At 35.8% G+C, this 15143-nt stretch overlaps 1 protein-coding gene across 4 annotated transcripts in view; it reads right to left on the reverse strand.

Moving 5' to 3' along the window:
• LOC124363289 (putative RNA polymerase II subunit B1 CTD phosphatase RPAP2) overlaps positions 1-15143 on the reverse strand; it is a 43110-nt gene that overhangs the window by 23262 nt on the left and 4705 nt on the right. For 3 of the 4 annotated variants that reach the window (XM_046818538.1, XM_046818515.1, XM_046818522.1), the window contains exon 2: positions 6416-6530. The exons of the other annotated variant lie outside the window; for it this stretch is intronic. In XM_046818538.1, the coding sequence (XP_046674494.1) occupies positions 6416-6530 (115 nt within the window). The remainder of the gene's footprint in view (positions 1-6415; positions 6531-15143) is intronic. 4 annotated transcript variants of the gene reach the window in all.

Below are 15143 nucleotides of genomic sequence, written 5' to 3' on the forward strand. Positions count from 1 at the left end.
CTTAAGCTACCATCAAACCAGAGAGAATTATGCTTGTTTTGTTTTCTTTGTTGAATGTTTTTAGTTTTCCTTGGGCAGCTACGATTTAATACAATTGACAGCCTATTTACAAAATATTCGTATGCACTATTTACATCCTCCATATCATACAACAAATGCCAATTCAATGAAGAGCTGTGTCTACGAACCTATTCAAAGTTTCATCACTTAGTTTTATGTATGAAATATTTTTAGATTGAGGACCAGTACCCACAACAGTAAATTCAAGGTGAATTATAGAGTGATCTGAAATTCTCACTTTCCATATGCACCTGCTGTACAAATGCTTATTTAAATCAGTGGCTATGTTGTCTATACATTTTTTATTTCTAGTTGGTAGTTTGTTTACACAGTACAGATTGAATGATTTTAGATTGTTAATGAACATTATTGCATCATTATCAGTACTGTTTAAAATGTCAATGTTAAAATCTCCTACTAGTATAATTTTACAAGTAGGTGCTTTCTTTTGTACATAGCTTAGTAAATCGTCAAGGTACGTAAGAAATGTTGTGCAAATAGAGCTGGGTGTCCTATATACAGATATAAAAATTACATTATAAACATTTACAAATATACAAACAGCTTCAAGGGAGCCTAAATGGGTCAAACGAGATATATCAATAACCCCAAAAGGAATATGATTATTTACAAGAATAGAAGCACCCCCATAACCATTCTCTCTGCAGAAAGATGCAGCTAATTTAAAACCTATTGGAACATACAAAGAGGCTTCCATTTGATGCAACCAATGCTCACTAATAAGAACAATGTTACAGTGGGCTTCATCTAAAACTACAGCTAATTCATTTGTTTCTTATTGACTGAATATTCAACTGCATAACACGCACAGTAAAGTCAGAAGTATTTCTAGTTTGTTCAGAAGAACCTGAGGGCTTGCTACTAAAATGTGGTTTAAACTACAGCTAGGGTTAGGTGCAGGAGTTATAGTATATCTTAATCACTCATATTATATCTTAAGTATCTAAGTTTTGGGCTGTTGTTAGTGTGTTTCCCGACAAAGGTCCTACAAGTGTTGACTGCTCAGGGCTCGGTATGATCTCGGAGAGTTCATTGATGTTCTGCTCATCAGTTGGGAGTGAAGGTGAAGTATTTTCTCTCTCTTTTAAGGCCGCTGCCTCACATATCCTGTTCGCCAGCCATAATTTTCCCCTGTGGTTGAAATGCAGTCCATGTTTTGTATGAAGGTCTCTGGTAGATTTACTAGCTTCCACGAGAGTAACATTAATGAACCTTTCACATATGATCTTTAGGGCAGCATTAGTTTTTTGTTTCCACGTTCACACAAGACCAGTCTATTAAGTCATATCGATTAGGAATGTCAACTAAAATTATCTTTTGTTCACTATATCTTTGTAAAATGTTGGTTATGGAGTTGATAGCCAGCTGTGCTTCATTATGAGAAACATCATTAGTGCCGCAGATAACAACCAAAATATCATTATCCTTCATATTCTCTCCATCGATATTCTTATGATCCAAAATCTGACTAGCTCTGCCACCAGGTCTCACAAACCCAACTGCATCATAAGAATGTTTAGATTTATTGGTACATTTATTAATATACCATGCCAGTTCTTTACCATGGCTGTCTGTGCAAATCCAATGATAAGAAAGTATACCTTTCTTATCTATTAAGTTGCAAAACACAGGAAATTATAACAATTGTTATTTCAGTTCTTTGAGATTTTACAATTAAAAAAAAAATCAAAGTCAAAAATACCACCTTCCAATTGTAGCACCTTAAAAACTACACAACTTTACCTGAAATTTTCACATAAAAACATTTTTTAAATCACTGTAAAATCATAAGTTTTGTGGAGCCAAATTAATACACAACCTGTCTCATACACTCCTTACACAAGACCCTTATTGTGTACAACCTCTACTTTTTAATTGTAAGAGCACTACTATGCTGAATGAACTTTTATTAGATGAAGAATATCTAACATTGACGCCATTCTTTTTTGTATATGAATATGCTACGTATGAATAAAGATTATTTCATTCATAAGCAATGCCAAAATATTTACATTAATATTTTTGCCACATGTGTATCTAGGTTTCTAGTAATAAATTTACAAAAGATTAATTTTATTTTTTAATTAACGTTAAACAAAACAACTTTTATGTTACTTTCTGTGTTTAGTATAATCTTTAACACAAAATGACCAGATAAACACAGAGTGTTCAAAAAATGTGGGGAAGTGCGAGGCTTTTTTTTGCGCTGCTTCCGGAGTGATAGGATATTCAGGAGGGATAAGGTTAGGGAGTATGGGCCGCCTCCTATCGAGATCCATGAGGAAGAATTAGGGCACTACATCTCAAAGTCATCCCGGAAGAAGGGGAGGCCAGCTCTGAACCAGCCTCTCCAGTAAAAGTAGGCAGGGGGGTGGCATAACCCTTGTTGAGGTTAACAAGAACCTCTGAGGTAAGGGAACAAACCCCACCAACTCCAACAGTCTTCTTCCACAGTAGACTAGACCTATCGAATTGCCCATGAACCCCAGAATCTCAACATTTGCGGTTAGTGATGTGCCACTACTGGACACCCATAAGGTTGCCCAGATTGAAGTGGCACATCGGTTTTTGCTGTGCCCAGTGGTGGGTTCAACTGGAAGGTATAAACCAGCCAGAAGTGATCCCTGCTGGGTAAGTGCGAGGCTTGATCAGAAAGTAAGTACCGTAAAAAAAAGTAAAACAAATGTTTTTCAACATAATTTTATTACTACATGAAAGCCCAAACCTTAAAGTATTTTTTGACATAATTTCCACCGATGTTCAAACACTTGTCGTAACGGGTGATCAATTTGTCTATACCCTCTCTGTAGAAGGTTCACGCCAACGAATGAAGACACGATGCCACGGTAGTTTTCACTTCATCACCGGTTTCACAGCATTGGTCTCCTAGCTCGCGCTTCATGTGCAGGAACAAGTGGTAGTCAGACAGTGTCAAGTCCACTTGTGGTGTATGGTAGGTGATCGAACTCTCAACGGAATTCTCAAACCAATGTTTGAGTGTCATCGGTATGGGACTGAGCATTGTCATGGAGGAACACAATTCCGTTACTGAGCATTCCTCTCTGTTTGCTTTGAATTACCTGCCTTAGTTTAAAAGACAGTGCACATGATTTTTTGTGCAGACATTATCATCTTAAATTTTTGTTTCTTCGGGGATTGGGTGTGTCGCCACTCTATTGACTACTGTTTGAATTCCGGTGTGACATGACAGATCCAAGTTTCATCACCTGTCACAATTTTGTTTAAAAATCTTATTACAGAATGAATCTTACATTTTGGGATATGGTTAAATAGGTAAAAGTAAACAAATAAGTTATTTTTACACTATGGTTTACTTCACTTTATTTAATGTCTATTTGTCAGTATTTTAAATTTAAAGAAAAATAACTTACATACGGTACAGTGTTATAATTTTGTATGTTTTATTAGGATGTTACTTTCTGCTGAAAGAAAGCAAATCTATCCTTAATGGTTTCAAAATGGCCTTAATAGTTTCAACAGATTAATGAAATCGGGCTGCACAAAAGTAGTTAGCTTGCATTTACTCCATGATTTATCGTCTGTTTATAACAAATAAGTTATCCTTTCGGCGGAGGAACATTTTTTAAATTTTCTTAAGGTTTTGTTTTGAATTTTTAAAGGACCATCATGTTAAAATTATGTAGATTAAGAACTCATTTTAGGACAACATTTTCTTTACTCTTAAAATTGGCCTAATTTTTTATACCTTTTCAAGATGTTTAAAATAAAAAAATATTCCAGTTGAACACGAGGTGTGTATATATCTTATATATATATTTATATATTTATATAAATGGCAATAGCTGAATTTAATTTCAATAAACATTGAATCACAAAAAGTACTTGCTCCGCCGGGACTCGAACCCGGATCTCTCACTTGCCGGGTGAATGTGCTATCATTACACCAACAGAGCCCTTACTTTTTTGATTCAATTATTTTGTATATATTGTGGGCTCTTTTATTCAATAATAATTTAATTTTATATAAATTTATTATCTACCAAATGCATTGTGTCCATGTAAACTAATCTCCATCTATGAAAACTAATAGCATTGTAACTGAAATTGACATTGGACATTCTAGTCCAAGTTCAAGTTCATTGTTTTGTCTGATAAGAGACTGACAGTTAAAGCCGATAGATATACATCCACAAGTGGAGGTTGACACCCATGACAGTAGAGTTTTTTGACATTACAAGCAACATATAAAAATAAAAATGTGCGAGGTTAGGGATATAAATAGAAAAGGATTGATAGGATGATTAAAAACACTCACAACACTGACTCCTGTTTAACAAACCCGTTGCACACAAGTAAGAAAGTTGGAATCAGACCATGGAGAACACTTTGTTTTAATGGTCAACTGAGTCAAGCGATCCTTCCTGAAAGTTGCAAAAGTTATTCATTTTCAAAAAACAACCCATTGTTAATCAATAGTTACCAGCCTGTCTCAGTTCGCCCGTTTTATGCAAAATGTTTGAAAAATGTTTTCTTACAAGAATGTTTTACTTTCTGACTAGCCACAATCAGCTCTCACATGAAAGGGCAAATCAACAATTGACAAAGTGGTTATTTAGTCTTGTTGATATGATTGTAGAGGGGCTAGAAAAAATAGGAGCCACACGATGAGTTTGTTTCTAGACCTGTTCAAAGCATTTGACTGTGTTGACTGCATGACACTACTCGACAAACTTGAATCTCACGACATTCAAGGCATGCACCTTGAATGGCTTAGCTCATTTTTAAGCCACAGATCCCAAATTATTCAAACCAGAAAACTGAATTAAGGTGTTCCTCAGGGATTCATACTCAGTCCTGTGCTTTTCCTGCTTAATTTCAATGACATAGGATAATCATTTCTGTACAGGAAACTTGTGCAGTATGCTGATGATACGACTCTCTGTTTCAGTGGAAAATCAAGCAGTTTGGGAACTACAGGCTTTAGTTGACATCAATAATTGTGTCCAATACTTCAACAACCTCAATCTCACAGCAAATCCATCAAAGTCCAATGTTTTGAATTTTTCTTTGCGCCCTATGGAATGTCAGTGTGGGCCTATTGTATTTTTAGCAGACTCCCACACTGGAACAAGTCTGATCTTCAAATTACCTTGGAATATACCTTTTCAAGGGTTGACTTAGAATGAGCACAGTGACCACTTTTGCGTCTAAATTTTCTCAGGAATCTTGTTCTGAGATTAAAATACTGCCTGAGTCAGGTACCGACAGTGGCGAATTACAGCTTGATTTACCATCTGTCCTACGGTTTGGTGCTTTGGGAAGCTTGCGCAAACAATCAGTCGAAGAGCTTTCAGGCTCCAAAAAAAGGCGATTAGAATCATAGCCAAAATCAATTTTAGAGTCTTGCAGGCCAGCTTTCAAGGAATTGCAGCTGCTGATTCTGCCTTGTCTCTACAATTTTTAAACAATTTTGTTAAATTCAAATCCAACTGGTGTGAACATAACCCTTTAAAAATAAAATAAAAAACCTTTTTTATTGAGGACATAAACATAGATACATAAAATATACAAGGTGTTTGAAAAGTCTGGGTACGGCTTAATATTTTACAAACCATAGCAGATAACATCTATAAACTTTGCACAGTGTCATATGGCTATGTAAACTATTTTTCCTTGCTATTACCATGACATGCCAACCATGGGGGGACGGCACACAGAGGAAAGCATGGAAATCTTAAATGAAAGCATGGGTCGAGTGATACCCCATTTGAAACAGCTCACTCAGTAGAGTTGAATGGTATTATAAATAAATAAATCACAATAAATACCAATGTTTTTTAGTTTTATTTATTGTGTTATAAATTTATGACATAATTTGCTAATTAAAAAAAAGTCAGTGAAAACATCGGTTAGTAGAGTGAAACGCCGCCTACCGCATCAGAATATGACGATCCAGTCAGAAATGGCAACGCATAATGTACTTCACAATGTGTACCTAAAACAACCCGCCATTTCTGATTGGATAAACCTTTTGAGATGCGGTTTGCGGCATTCAACTCTACTAAGTGAGCTCTTTCAAATGAGGTATCACTCGACCCATGCTTTCATTTAAGATTTCCATGTTTTCCTCTGTGGGCCGTCCCCCCATGGTTGGCATATCATGGTAATAGCAAGGAAAAATAGTTTACATAGCCATATGACACTGTGCAAAGTTTATAGATGTTATCTGCTATGGTTTGTAAAATATTAAGCCGTACCCAGACTTTTCAAACACCTTGTATACTTACTGGTTATTTAAAAACCTACTTATGTAACTAACTATAAATCAACTTATTTTCTGCATTATACTTACATTCTCCACTAGAGAAGATTCACTGACGATTCCATCGGAAAAATTAGTAACGATCTTCAAAGCTTTTGAATTACATTCTTTTTTCTTTTCAATTGTTACTTTAATTGCTTCAACTCTAAAAAATAAGAATATTGAACATTTGTAAAATTTAATCCCAATGTATTACAGTGTTAATGTATTTAAAATATTACACTGACTATCATTTCTTACCTATTGATTGGCTGCCATCTTGATTTTTACATGCCTAGGGGATTAACAAGAGATGCAGCCGAAATATTTGCTAGAACTGTGGTGGACAGTTTTGTAGTATATCCAATCAATATTCATTCAAATTTTTTAATGGATATTGATTCCAAGCATTCCAAGGTAATTTAACGTGTCTATTTTACGAAATTTCCTATATTGTCATAATTGAAGAGAATATTTTGAAGGAACATGTTTATTTTAGATTCACCTCAACCAAATTCTGCATAAGCTATCAGTGTCTGTTGATAACATATGATTAGTTTAAATTAACAATTACTTTTAAACAGCTGAAATGTGTGAATAGTAGATAGGCTATAGTATCATATTATAAGCAGTTGCACCCTTAGGGTCAAATTAACCAATTCTACATTATGATTTGAGCCTTCACCTCTCAGAAGTGTACGATTTTTTATTTATGTGTTCTACCCACAAGAAACAGTTTAAATAAAAAATTTAAAATTTTTTGGACTTTTTGATTTTGAGTTACAAGCATTTTAAAAAGCAAAAAATACAGTTTTCAGTCAATTTACGATGATTTAAAAATAATGCTAAAATGTGTAACACACTTTGTTACTGATATGGAACACTATTTTACATTTCTTCTTAATCTTGAAAGATAAATTTCCATAGCTTTAGAATAGCTCTTCATTTCTTCAGGTGTGAAAGAATATATTCTTCCAGTTGCCGTCATTAGTTCCACTGTTTGCAAGAGCGTATTCCCTGGTACATCAAGTACAACTCTTGGCTAGTGCCCCGAATGTGTGTTCTGCGCGGTGACGACTCTCGGCGCCGCGCAGTAGTGGTGCCAGTCTGGGTATGACCAGTCTCGGTTGGTCTGCCTGGAATCGCAACACACAAATTTGATTTGACTGAGGGCCCCCAGTCCCACGGTGTGAGGCGACCCGTGCTTAAGGGATGCATGGCGCAGGGGTTGTGCATCGCTAACAAAGCCCTTGGGGGTTGGGCACCCCCCCCCAAGCGTAAATAGCCTTACCTGGTCATGCGGGGCTCTGGCTGGGCGGACTTTTTATTTCCTCGGTACTTGTGGGACCTTTTATGGATTCTAACACAAAAAACAAACCCCAACAGACCATGATCTGGAATTAATGCAACAGGCAGTTACATCCAGCAACCAGGCTTTGGATGACTCTGCCTGTTCCTCAAGCGCTACCACCATCAACGATGATTCAGCAGTCGATGATGCAGGTGCAAAGGTTGAATCCATGGACACAGACTCTGAAGCATGTGAACTAGACTACAACCTCAAGCTCCCCTTTAAATTGCACAAGCAATGGGTGATGGATCAAAAGAAAGCTGATGGTACCTGCCTTCCGGACGGTGAATGGAGGAAGCAAACGAGCTAGATGTCAGCTAACGAAAGAAGAAAGCTGAAAAAGCAGAGGGATTCAGTGCTGGGGGGAACTGCAGGCGCTGTCCCTCCTCCGAGTGGGAAGAGAGGGCACTCGGGCGGTTCTTCTGCGGAAAAGCCCCTGCCGAGGAGGCGCCCAACCGCATCTCCTGAGCAAGCAGAGCGTGCGATGAATACCAATCCCTCAACGGAGGAGGGAGTGGGAGACATTTTCAGGGAGGTTCTGTCGGGACACAAGTTTGCCTTGGTCCCTGTGAGCTTTCCTGAGAGACGCCTCTCAGAGGAGGAGGCCATGGAGCTGCGGGGGCGCATCCTCGACGAGGTTCTCTCAGCGGAGGGTGTGTGCCTGCAGTTCAAGAGGTACTTCCCGGAAAGGGGGGCTCTCGTCATGCTGTGTGGCAATGATGGAGACCAGAAATTGGCTGCAGGGTCTGGCTCTAGGGCTGGGGATTGGAGGCCCTGGGGGGATAGGTGTGATCTGTGGGGACTACAAGGAACTCATAAGATCTATCAAGGTCTTCCTCAGGGTCGATGGTCCTATGGCCGAGGACTCTGCAACCATTCTTGGGGCCATTAAGAAACAAAATGCTGGGATCTCTGTGTCCGACTGGAGGGTTGTTGGAGATGTCCACATGGGAGACTCCAGAACCTTGGTAATTTTGGTTGATGAGCAGTCTTCAGCTACTCTTAAAGGGAGGAACTGGAGGGTGCTCATTGGTGTGGAGTAGTTTCAGCTGAGGGCGCGGGGTGGAGCGGCTGATCATGGGGGTCAAGGTCCTTCAGATCAACCTTCAGCACAATAAAGCTGCCTCAGCTGTATTCTACAGACGCTTCCTTGTCAGAAGATTTTTACGTGGCTCTGATACAATTGCCTTAATCAATAAAGGTCTTCCAGTCCTAACGGAAACTGAATGGAGAATCTGTAAGGAAATCAGCATAGTTTTAAAACCATTTGAAGAAGTGACAAAAAATGTAAGTGGGGAACACTATGTCACCAGGAATAAGTTATACTACTTGTAAATGGCTTTATTGGTGTATGCAATAAGACGCAAAAAGATAATTTTTCTGTACAAATAAAAACCTTACTAGGTGAACTACTAAGTGGATTATAGGTTTGATTTGCAAACATAGTACACAGTAAAACTGTAGCATTGGCAACTATATTAGATTCGAGGTTCAAGTTGACTGCCTTTTCAAGTGAAGTTGCAGCAGAAGAAATAAAAAAGCACCGATTATGAAGATTCATCAGCACAAAATGATACACCAGAAGCTTTGACTGAAGAACTTCCAAAATACTCAATTTGGGAAGATCTTGAGAAGAGGGTTTCCAAGAAAGGTAATTAATAAGAAAATATATTTTACAATATTACTGCTTAGGTTTAACAAACATGCAAACTTTATTTTGCTAAACAAAATCCTCAATTTTGTTTTATCATCACAATGTAATGAGATTATAGTTGATTATTCTAGCACTTGGTTTTTATTTTAGGTTCAAAAACATCTGCAGCAATTCAAGAGCTAAACCGCTACTTAGAGGACGACTACCTTGACAGAAATAAGGATCCACTTGTTTGGTGGAAAGAAAATAAAAGACTTTACCCTTTGTTGGCTAAATTAGTCAAGAGGAGGTTCAATGTTGTAGCAACTTCCATTCACTGCGAAAGAGAAAGAGAACTCTTTATTCATGAACAAAAAAAAGTCCAAATCGGTTACATTACAAGAGAAGAAAATTTAAACAAAGAGGGCAAAAATTAAAGGTCAAGGATGCAATATAATTCTTTTATGGTGTAGACTGACTTCTTCATCAGCCAGTCATGTAGTTGTCTTTCCATTGTCTTTGGGTTGCAACTTTTAAGATTCGGGTTGCAACTTTTAAGGTCCTCGGGAAGTCTGTTGAAAAGCTTGGCTCCAGCAAATGATGGCTTTTTGGTGTAGAGAGTAGTTCTGTAGGCTGGAAGATGATATGCCTGAGTTCTTCTAGTTTGATAAGCATGTACCTCTTCATTTCTTAACAGATTTTGCTCTGAAGCATAAATAATTACCTCCATTATGTAGATTGTGTAAAAATATATGTTAGTACCTGAGGAATATTTTTAAATAGTAACTCATAATCTTGTAACTCATGTATTTTATAAAATATATTTAATAATATTATATTTTAGAACATAAATTGAAATGCATCTATATACATTTTGACAGTATAATAGACCTAAGCAAATTATTTTTCCTAAAGTGCGCAAGTGGTATTTTGTGATTATGAGTATTGTTTATTTATACCATTATTATCTGGTTTTAAATAATTTTTATTGTAAATCCTAAGTAGGTTTAAATAAGGAATATAATTTTTTGAGCATTAAATATAAGTTTATTGTTAACATAATGATTTAAACAAGCCCTTGTTTGCTAACTTGGTATCGCACAAGCGAGAAAAAGGGTAGCGCGTTTAACTGAAATTCAATGCTGTATATCTCTAAATGTAGTTAAGTCTCAGTCATAATTTTTTTATGAGATATTCCTATTTGTATAAAGAACATTCTGTAAAATTTTCATTTATTTTCATTCAGTCCCTTTTTAGTTATTAACCCTAGAAAATTGACATTATTAGGCTTTCGGCCATTTTTGAAAAGCTCTAGAAAAAAAAGGAGAGCATTCTCAGGGCTAAAACTTTTTCAGTAGGTAGTTATATTAGTTTTCAACAAAGAAATAAAATATTAGTAGTGAGTCTCTTTTCCTTCTTAAACTTTTATGGTCTTAAAAAGTAACAATTGATGATTTTCTTCCAAGATTTTGCAGAACAAGTTTGACTGACTTTCTTGCACAAAAGAAACATTATTATAATGTCAAATTGAAGTTCATTTTATGCTGAACACACTGGTTTTTGGATTATTCTGATATCTTTAAAAATAGCTTGGCAATTAAACTTTTCGCAAACCGCGTATTTTACTAAAATCTGCAAAACCGCCATTTTAAAATGGCCGCCAGGAAAAAACTATGGCTTGTAAAATTTTTTCAAATAGTGTTTTGTGATTGTCTACCCATAGGGAACTCATAATAAAAAAATTAAGCAAATTAAAAATGTTGAGCAACATGACCTGGGTGATTTGAAATGGATTGACCCTTTTCCTGGGATAAACCCATGTTGTCCTTTCGGTATCAGGTCATTGTGTTTAAGGTGTTCAAGAATTCTTGACAGTACTACTTTCTCTAGTACCTTAGACACAGTTGGAACTAAAGAAATTGGTCTGAAGTTTGATGCATCATGCTTATTTCCTTTTTTGTGTAGTGGATAGACCTTAGATAATTTTAACTTTGAGGGGAAAACTCCCTGTGCTGGGGATTTATTGATTACATCAGTTAAAGGCTGACAAGTCATGTCCTTACAGAACTTCAAAATTTTTGATGAAATCTTGTCATAGCCTGAGGAGGAGGAGGTTTTTAGTGAGTTGATGATGTTTAACACTTCATCATCGGATGCCAACTCAAATGAAAGAAGTTCATTTCCTAGGAAGTTATTGTGTGTGCTAAAGGTATTAGTACTTGTCTCCTTATTAAGTTTAAGGGTTTCTTCTGTGATTGTTGTAAAATAAGAATTAAACTGTTCAACTATAGTAAAAAGATCTTTCTACATAATCATCAGTAATTTTTAACCTCCAGACAGAGAAGCTGAATCTTTCCTTATAGTTGATTGTTCACTATTAATGCCTTCCCAGATAGCTTTACTTTTATTGCTTGATTCAACAATAAAGTTGTGATTAGCTTCCTTACGCAAACTTTTTAATTTTAGGTCATAGGTTTTCTTTTTGTGTGCAGCTATAGCTTTGTCTTCATTTTGTCCTGTAGTTAAAAAATGGTCACGGACTTGAATAAAAGCTGTTCGTAGCTCATTTACTTCAAGGTTGGAGGCAGTTTTAGTTTGTTTCTTGGTATTATAATTTTTTGTTTAAGGTGGACATATAACATTAAGAGCTGTAGTCAAAGTCCCTATGAAGTTGAAGTATGCATCTTCTGAGTTTTGAGATTGGTAGACACGTTCCCAAGACTGAATTCCAAGAAGATCATTTAAAGCTGATAGTTTCTCATAGCTTAGGTTTCTTTTGGTTAATATTGTTTGTTTTGTAGTTGTTGAGCAGAAATTCATTGTATAAAGTTGTCCGGAATGATCTGAGAGACTGTTTTCATACATTGTTATGTCAAAATTATCAGAGGATAGGTTAGTACATATGTAAAATATCTATTGAAGTGGCAGTTGTGAGTGTAGTCCTTGTTGCAGGTAGGTGGCATCGAGTTAAGAAAGAACATCACTAAACTTGCTATTTTCTCTGTCCAAGGATCTGTTGAGGCTGTCAATATTAAAGTCACCAACAACACAGATTGTACTGTTATTTGTAGGAAATTTGTCAAGTGATCCAGCTAATAGTTCCAGAGATTGTTCTAATGGACTTCTCGGAGGGCAATACACATCTAAGCTGTAAACATGATTTTTTTTATTTATGCGAATGCCAATAGCAGCCATTTCACAGATGAGTTCTTCGCTTTTGACATTAATGCATTCAATTTCATTTTGAAGATCACTACGCTTGAATATCGCAACACCTCCTTTTTTAATACTCTTCCCTACTGTATTGGGCAATTAAAGTGTAATTCACTAATCCGACATTTTCAATTGTATTTTCTGAGAGACCATGTTCTGTAAGCACTGTAATGTCTGGTTTTGAAAGGAGCAGAAAGTGATTTAGTAAATCAATTTTATTACTAAGCCTGTCAATATTTTGATGATGTATTATAAATTTCTTTTCTCTTTCTGGACAACAATCTATAATCTAAAAAACTATGCTGTACAGAAGTGTTTTGTTTGTACTCTTCAATATTATCCCAGAAGAACTGCTCAAAAGTCTGTTCAGGCTTTAGAAGTTTGGCAGTATATGGAGGGCTTCTAGATTTATTTACTACAGTAGCAGATTGGGGTAGAAGCTTTACACAAAAATCTTCATGATTTTCTTCACTTAGGTTTTTAAACTGGATCTGTGGTGGAGAGCTGCCAAGTGTTATCCTTCCTTTCCCAGTGTCACGCTTTCCCAAATTGCAATGGGGTGCAATAATAGAATTTGGCACTTGTTTTTTGTTTTGAGATGTATCAAAAGTTTTAAAAATTTAACTAGTTCTTTTTGAAGAGAAGGAAAGGGTGACTGGAAAGCTGTCCTTTTTGCGACTTGTAGTGAGAAACTATAGTGATCCTTTTTAAACACTTGTGAATTGTTGGTTTTTCTAAGATGCGTTGAGTGTGGTAGGGTTTTAGTAACTTTTAGGAGGGATTTGAGATGTGCTCTCGCAGTTGTCTCCTGATCCGAAAGCTTAGTTACAAGTTCCTTGTAATATCCTGTAAGCTCTTCAGGAAGGCATTTTTTCTGCAGCAGGTAATCTTATCTCAGAATGCCACACACGTCTAAGTAGCAAACAAGCTGAACAGTTATTATTTTTAAATTATAATTCAAAGTTTGTGTAATCATTCTGAAACTTAGTTAGAAAAAAGTATTTTGTCAGCTTATTGTGTATATTTCTATTTTATCTACATGCTTATACTTATATCCACCTTTTCTAATACAGTTTATATTATTCACATAACAAAATGTATGTATTTTAACTAATATTCTATACTAATTTGTCAATATGTATGTGTAAGCATTTTAATACCCTATAGAATTTTTTTGTTATTTTAAGTGTTTTATTTTGTAATGCTTTACACATCTTACAACTAATTGTAAATATATTTACAGGAACATATTTGAATAATAATAAATAAGTGTTTATTTAGGATATGTTTGAAATCTAGAAAATTTGTTGTGTATATATATATATATATATATAAGTGGAGAAATCGCCTCCCATATCTTAGCTTTGTGAGGAGGTTGGAGAATGCCATTGGTATGAAGGAGGCAGATCAAACACCCCTCACAACAACTTCTGACGTCACAGATGAGAGCCCAGTTCCTGAAGTTAACACTCTATCATCTTCACAAGTGAAGTGCCGTAAGCAAAATGAGAGCATTTCAAATTCCTACACGAGGTGTAAATTGCCTTGACAACATTTTTGTGAATTTTGAACAGAATAGAGTTAACTCTTGTAACATTATTCGTTTTCCCTTTTCTGATCATGATGGTGTAATGGCTGACCTTAATGTGCAATATACTCAAGATCTTATTACATCAAATGGTAAAAATAGTTTTATTTGAAAAGACAGATACAGTACAAACTTTCATATCCGACCATGACGGGACTGAACCATGGTCGGAATGGCCAAATCGGGAGGACAAACTTTTTAACTGCCAAAAAAAGAGTATAAACTATCCATAAAAAATAAACTTAATCATGACACCAATTATATTAAAACTAGCAGCAATGAAAATAAAGCAGCATGGCAAATAATTAAAACCAACAGTAAAACTACACCTCATTCATCATTTTTATCGCTTAAATCAATCAAGCCATCTGATACAATTGAGGCAGCTAAAAGATTAAAAAATTCAGATAATAAATAACATCTACAATATATCTTATTAGATATTTTAGACTATTATCTGTTATAAAGAGAGATTTATACTTTTGTTGACCTACTGACACTTTGCTTCAATATGTGTATGATTCAGGGTATTTTTCCAGAGCAACTGAGTATTCAGAATTTGCCCGGTCTTTAAAAAAGGTCCCAATAATAATGATTCAAGTAGCTAACACCCCATCTCGGTCATCCCAGTCCTATCTAAATTACTAGAACTACTGGTCTATGACCAAATAAGTGATTATTTTGAAAAAAATAAATTTGGTTTCAGAAGAGGTAAATCCACTATTGATGCCATTGACAAGTTACTACGAAATACACTGTAGCAACTAACTAGTAGTAAATAACTTTTGAAAATAAGGCCTTTGCTTAGGCCACTTTGTGTGACCTGAGTAAGGCCTTTGATTGTGTAGAACACAGTGCTATTTCAGCCAAATTGAAGCATTATGGATTTCAAGGATGTGCCCTTGATTTTATAAAATCATACTTCATTAATAGAGCACAAAAAGTATATCAAAGGAAATTGGTCACAGGAAATTAAAATAGAGTATGGTGTCCC

This window comes from Homalodisca vitripennis, chromosome 1 (assembly GCF_021130785.1).
Source record: "Homalodisca vitripennis isolate AUS2020 chromosome 1, UT_GWSS_2.1, whole genome shotgun sequence".
Classification (NCBI taxonomy): Eukaryota; Metazoa; Arthropoda; class Insecta; order Hemiptera; family Cicadellidae; genus Homalodisca; species Homalodisca vitripennis.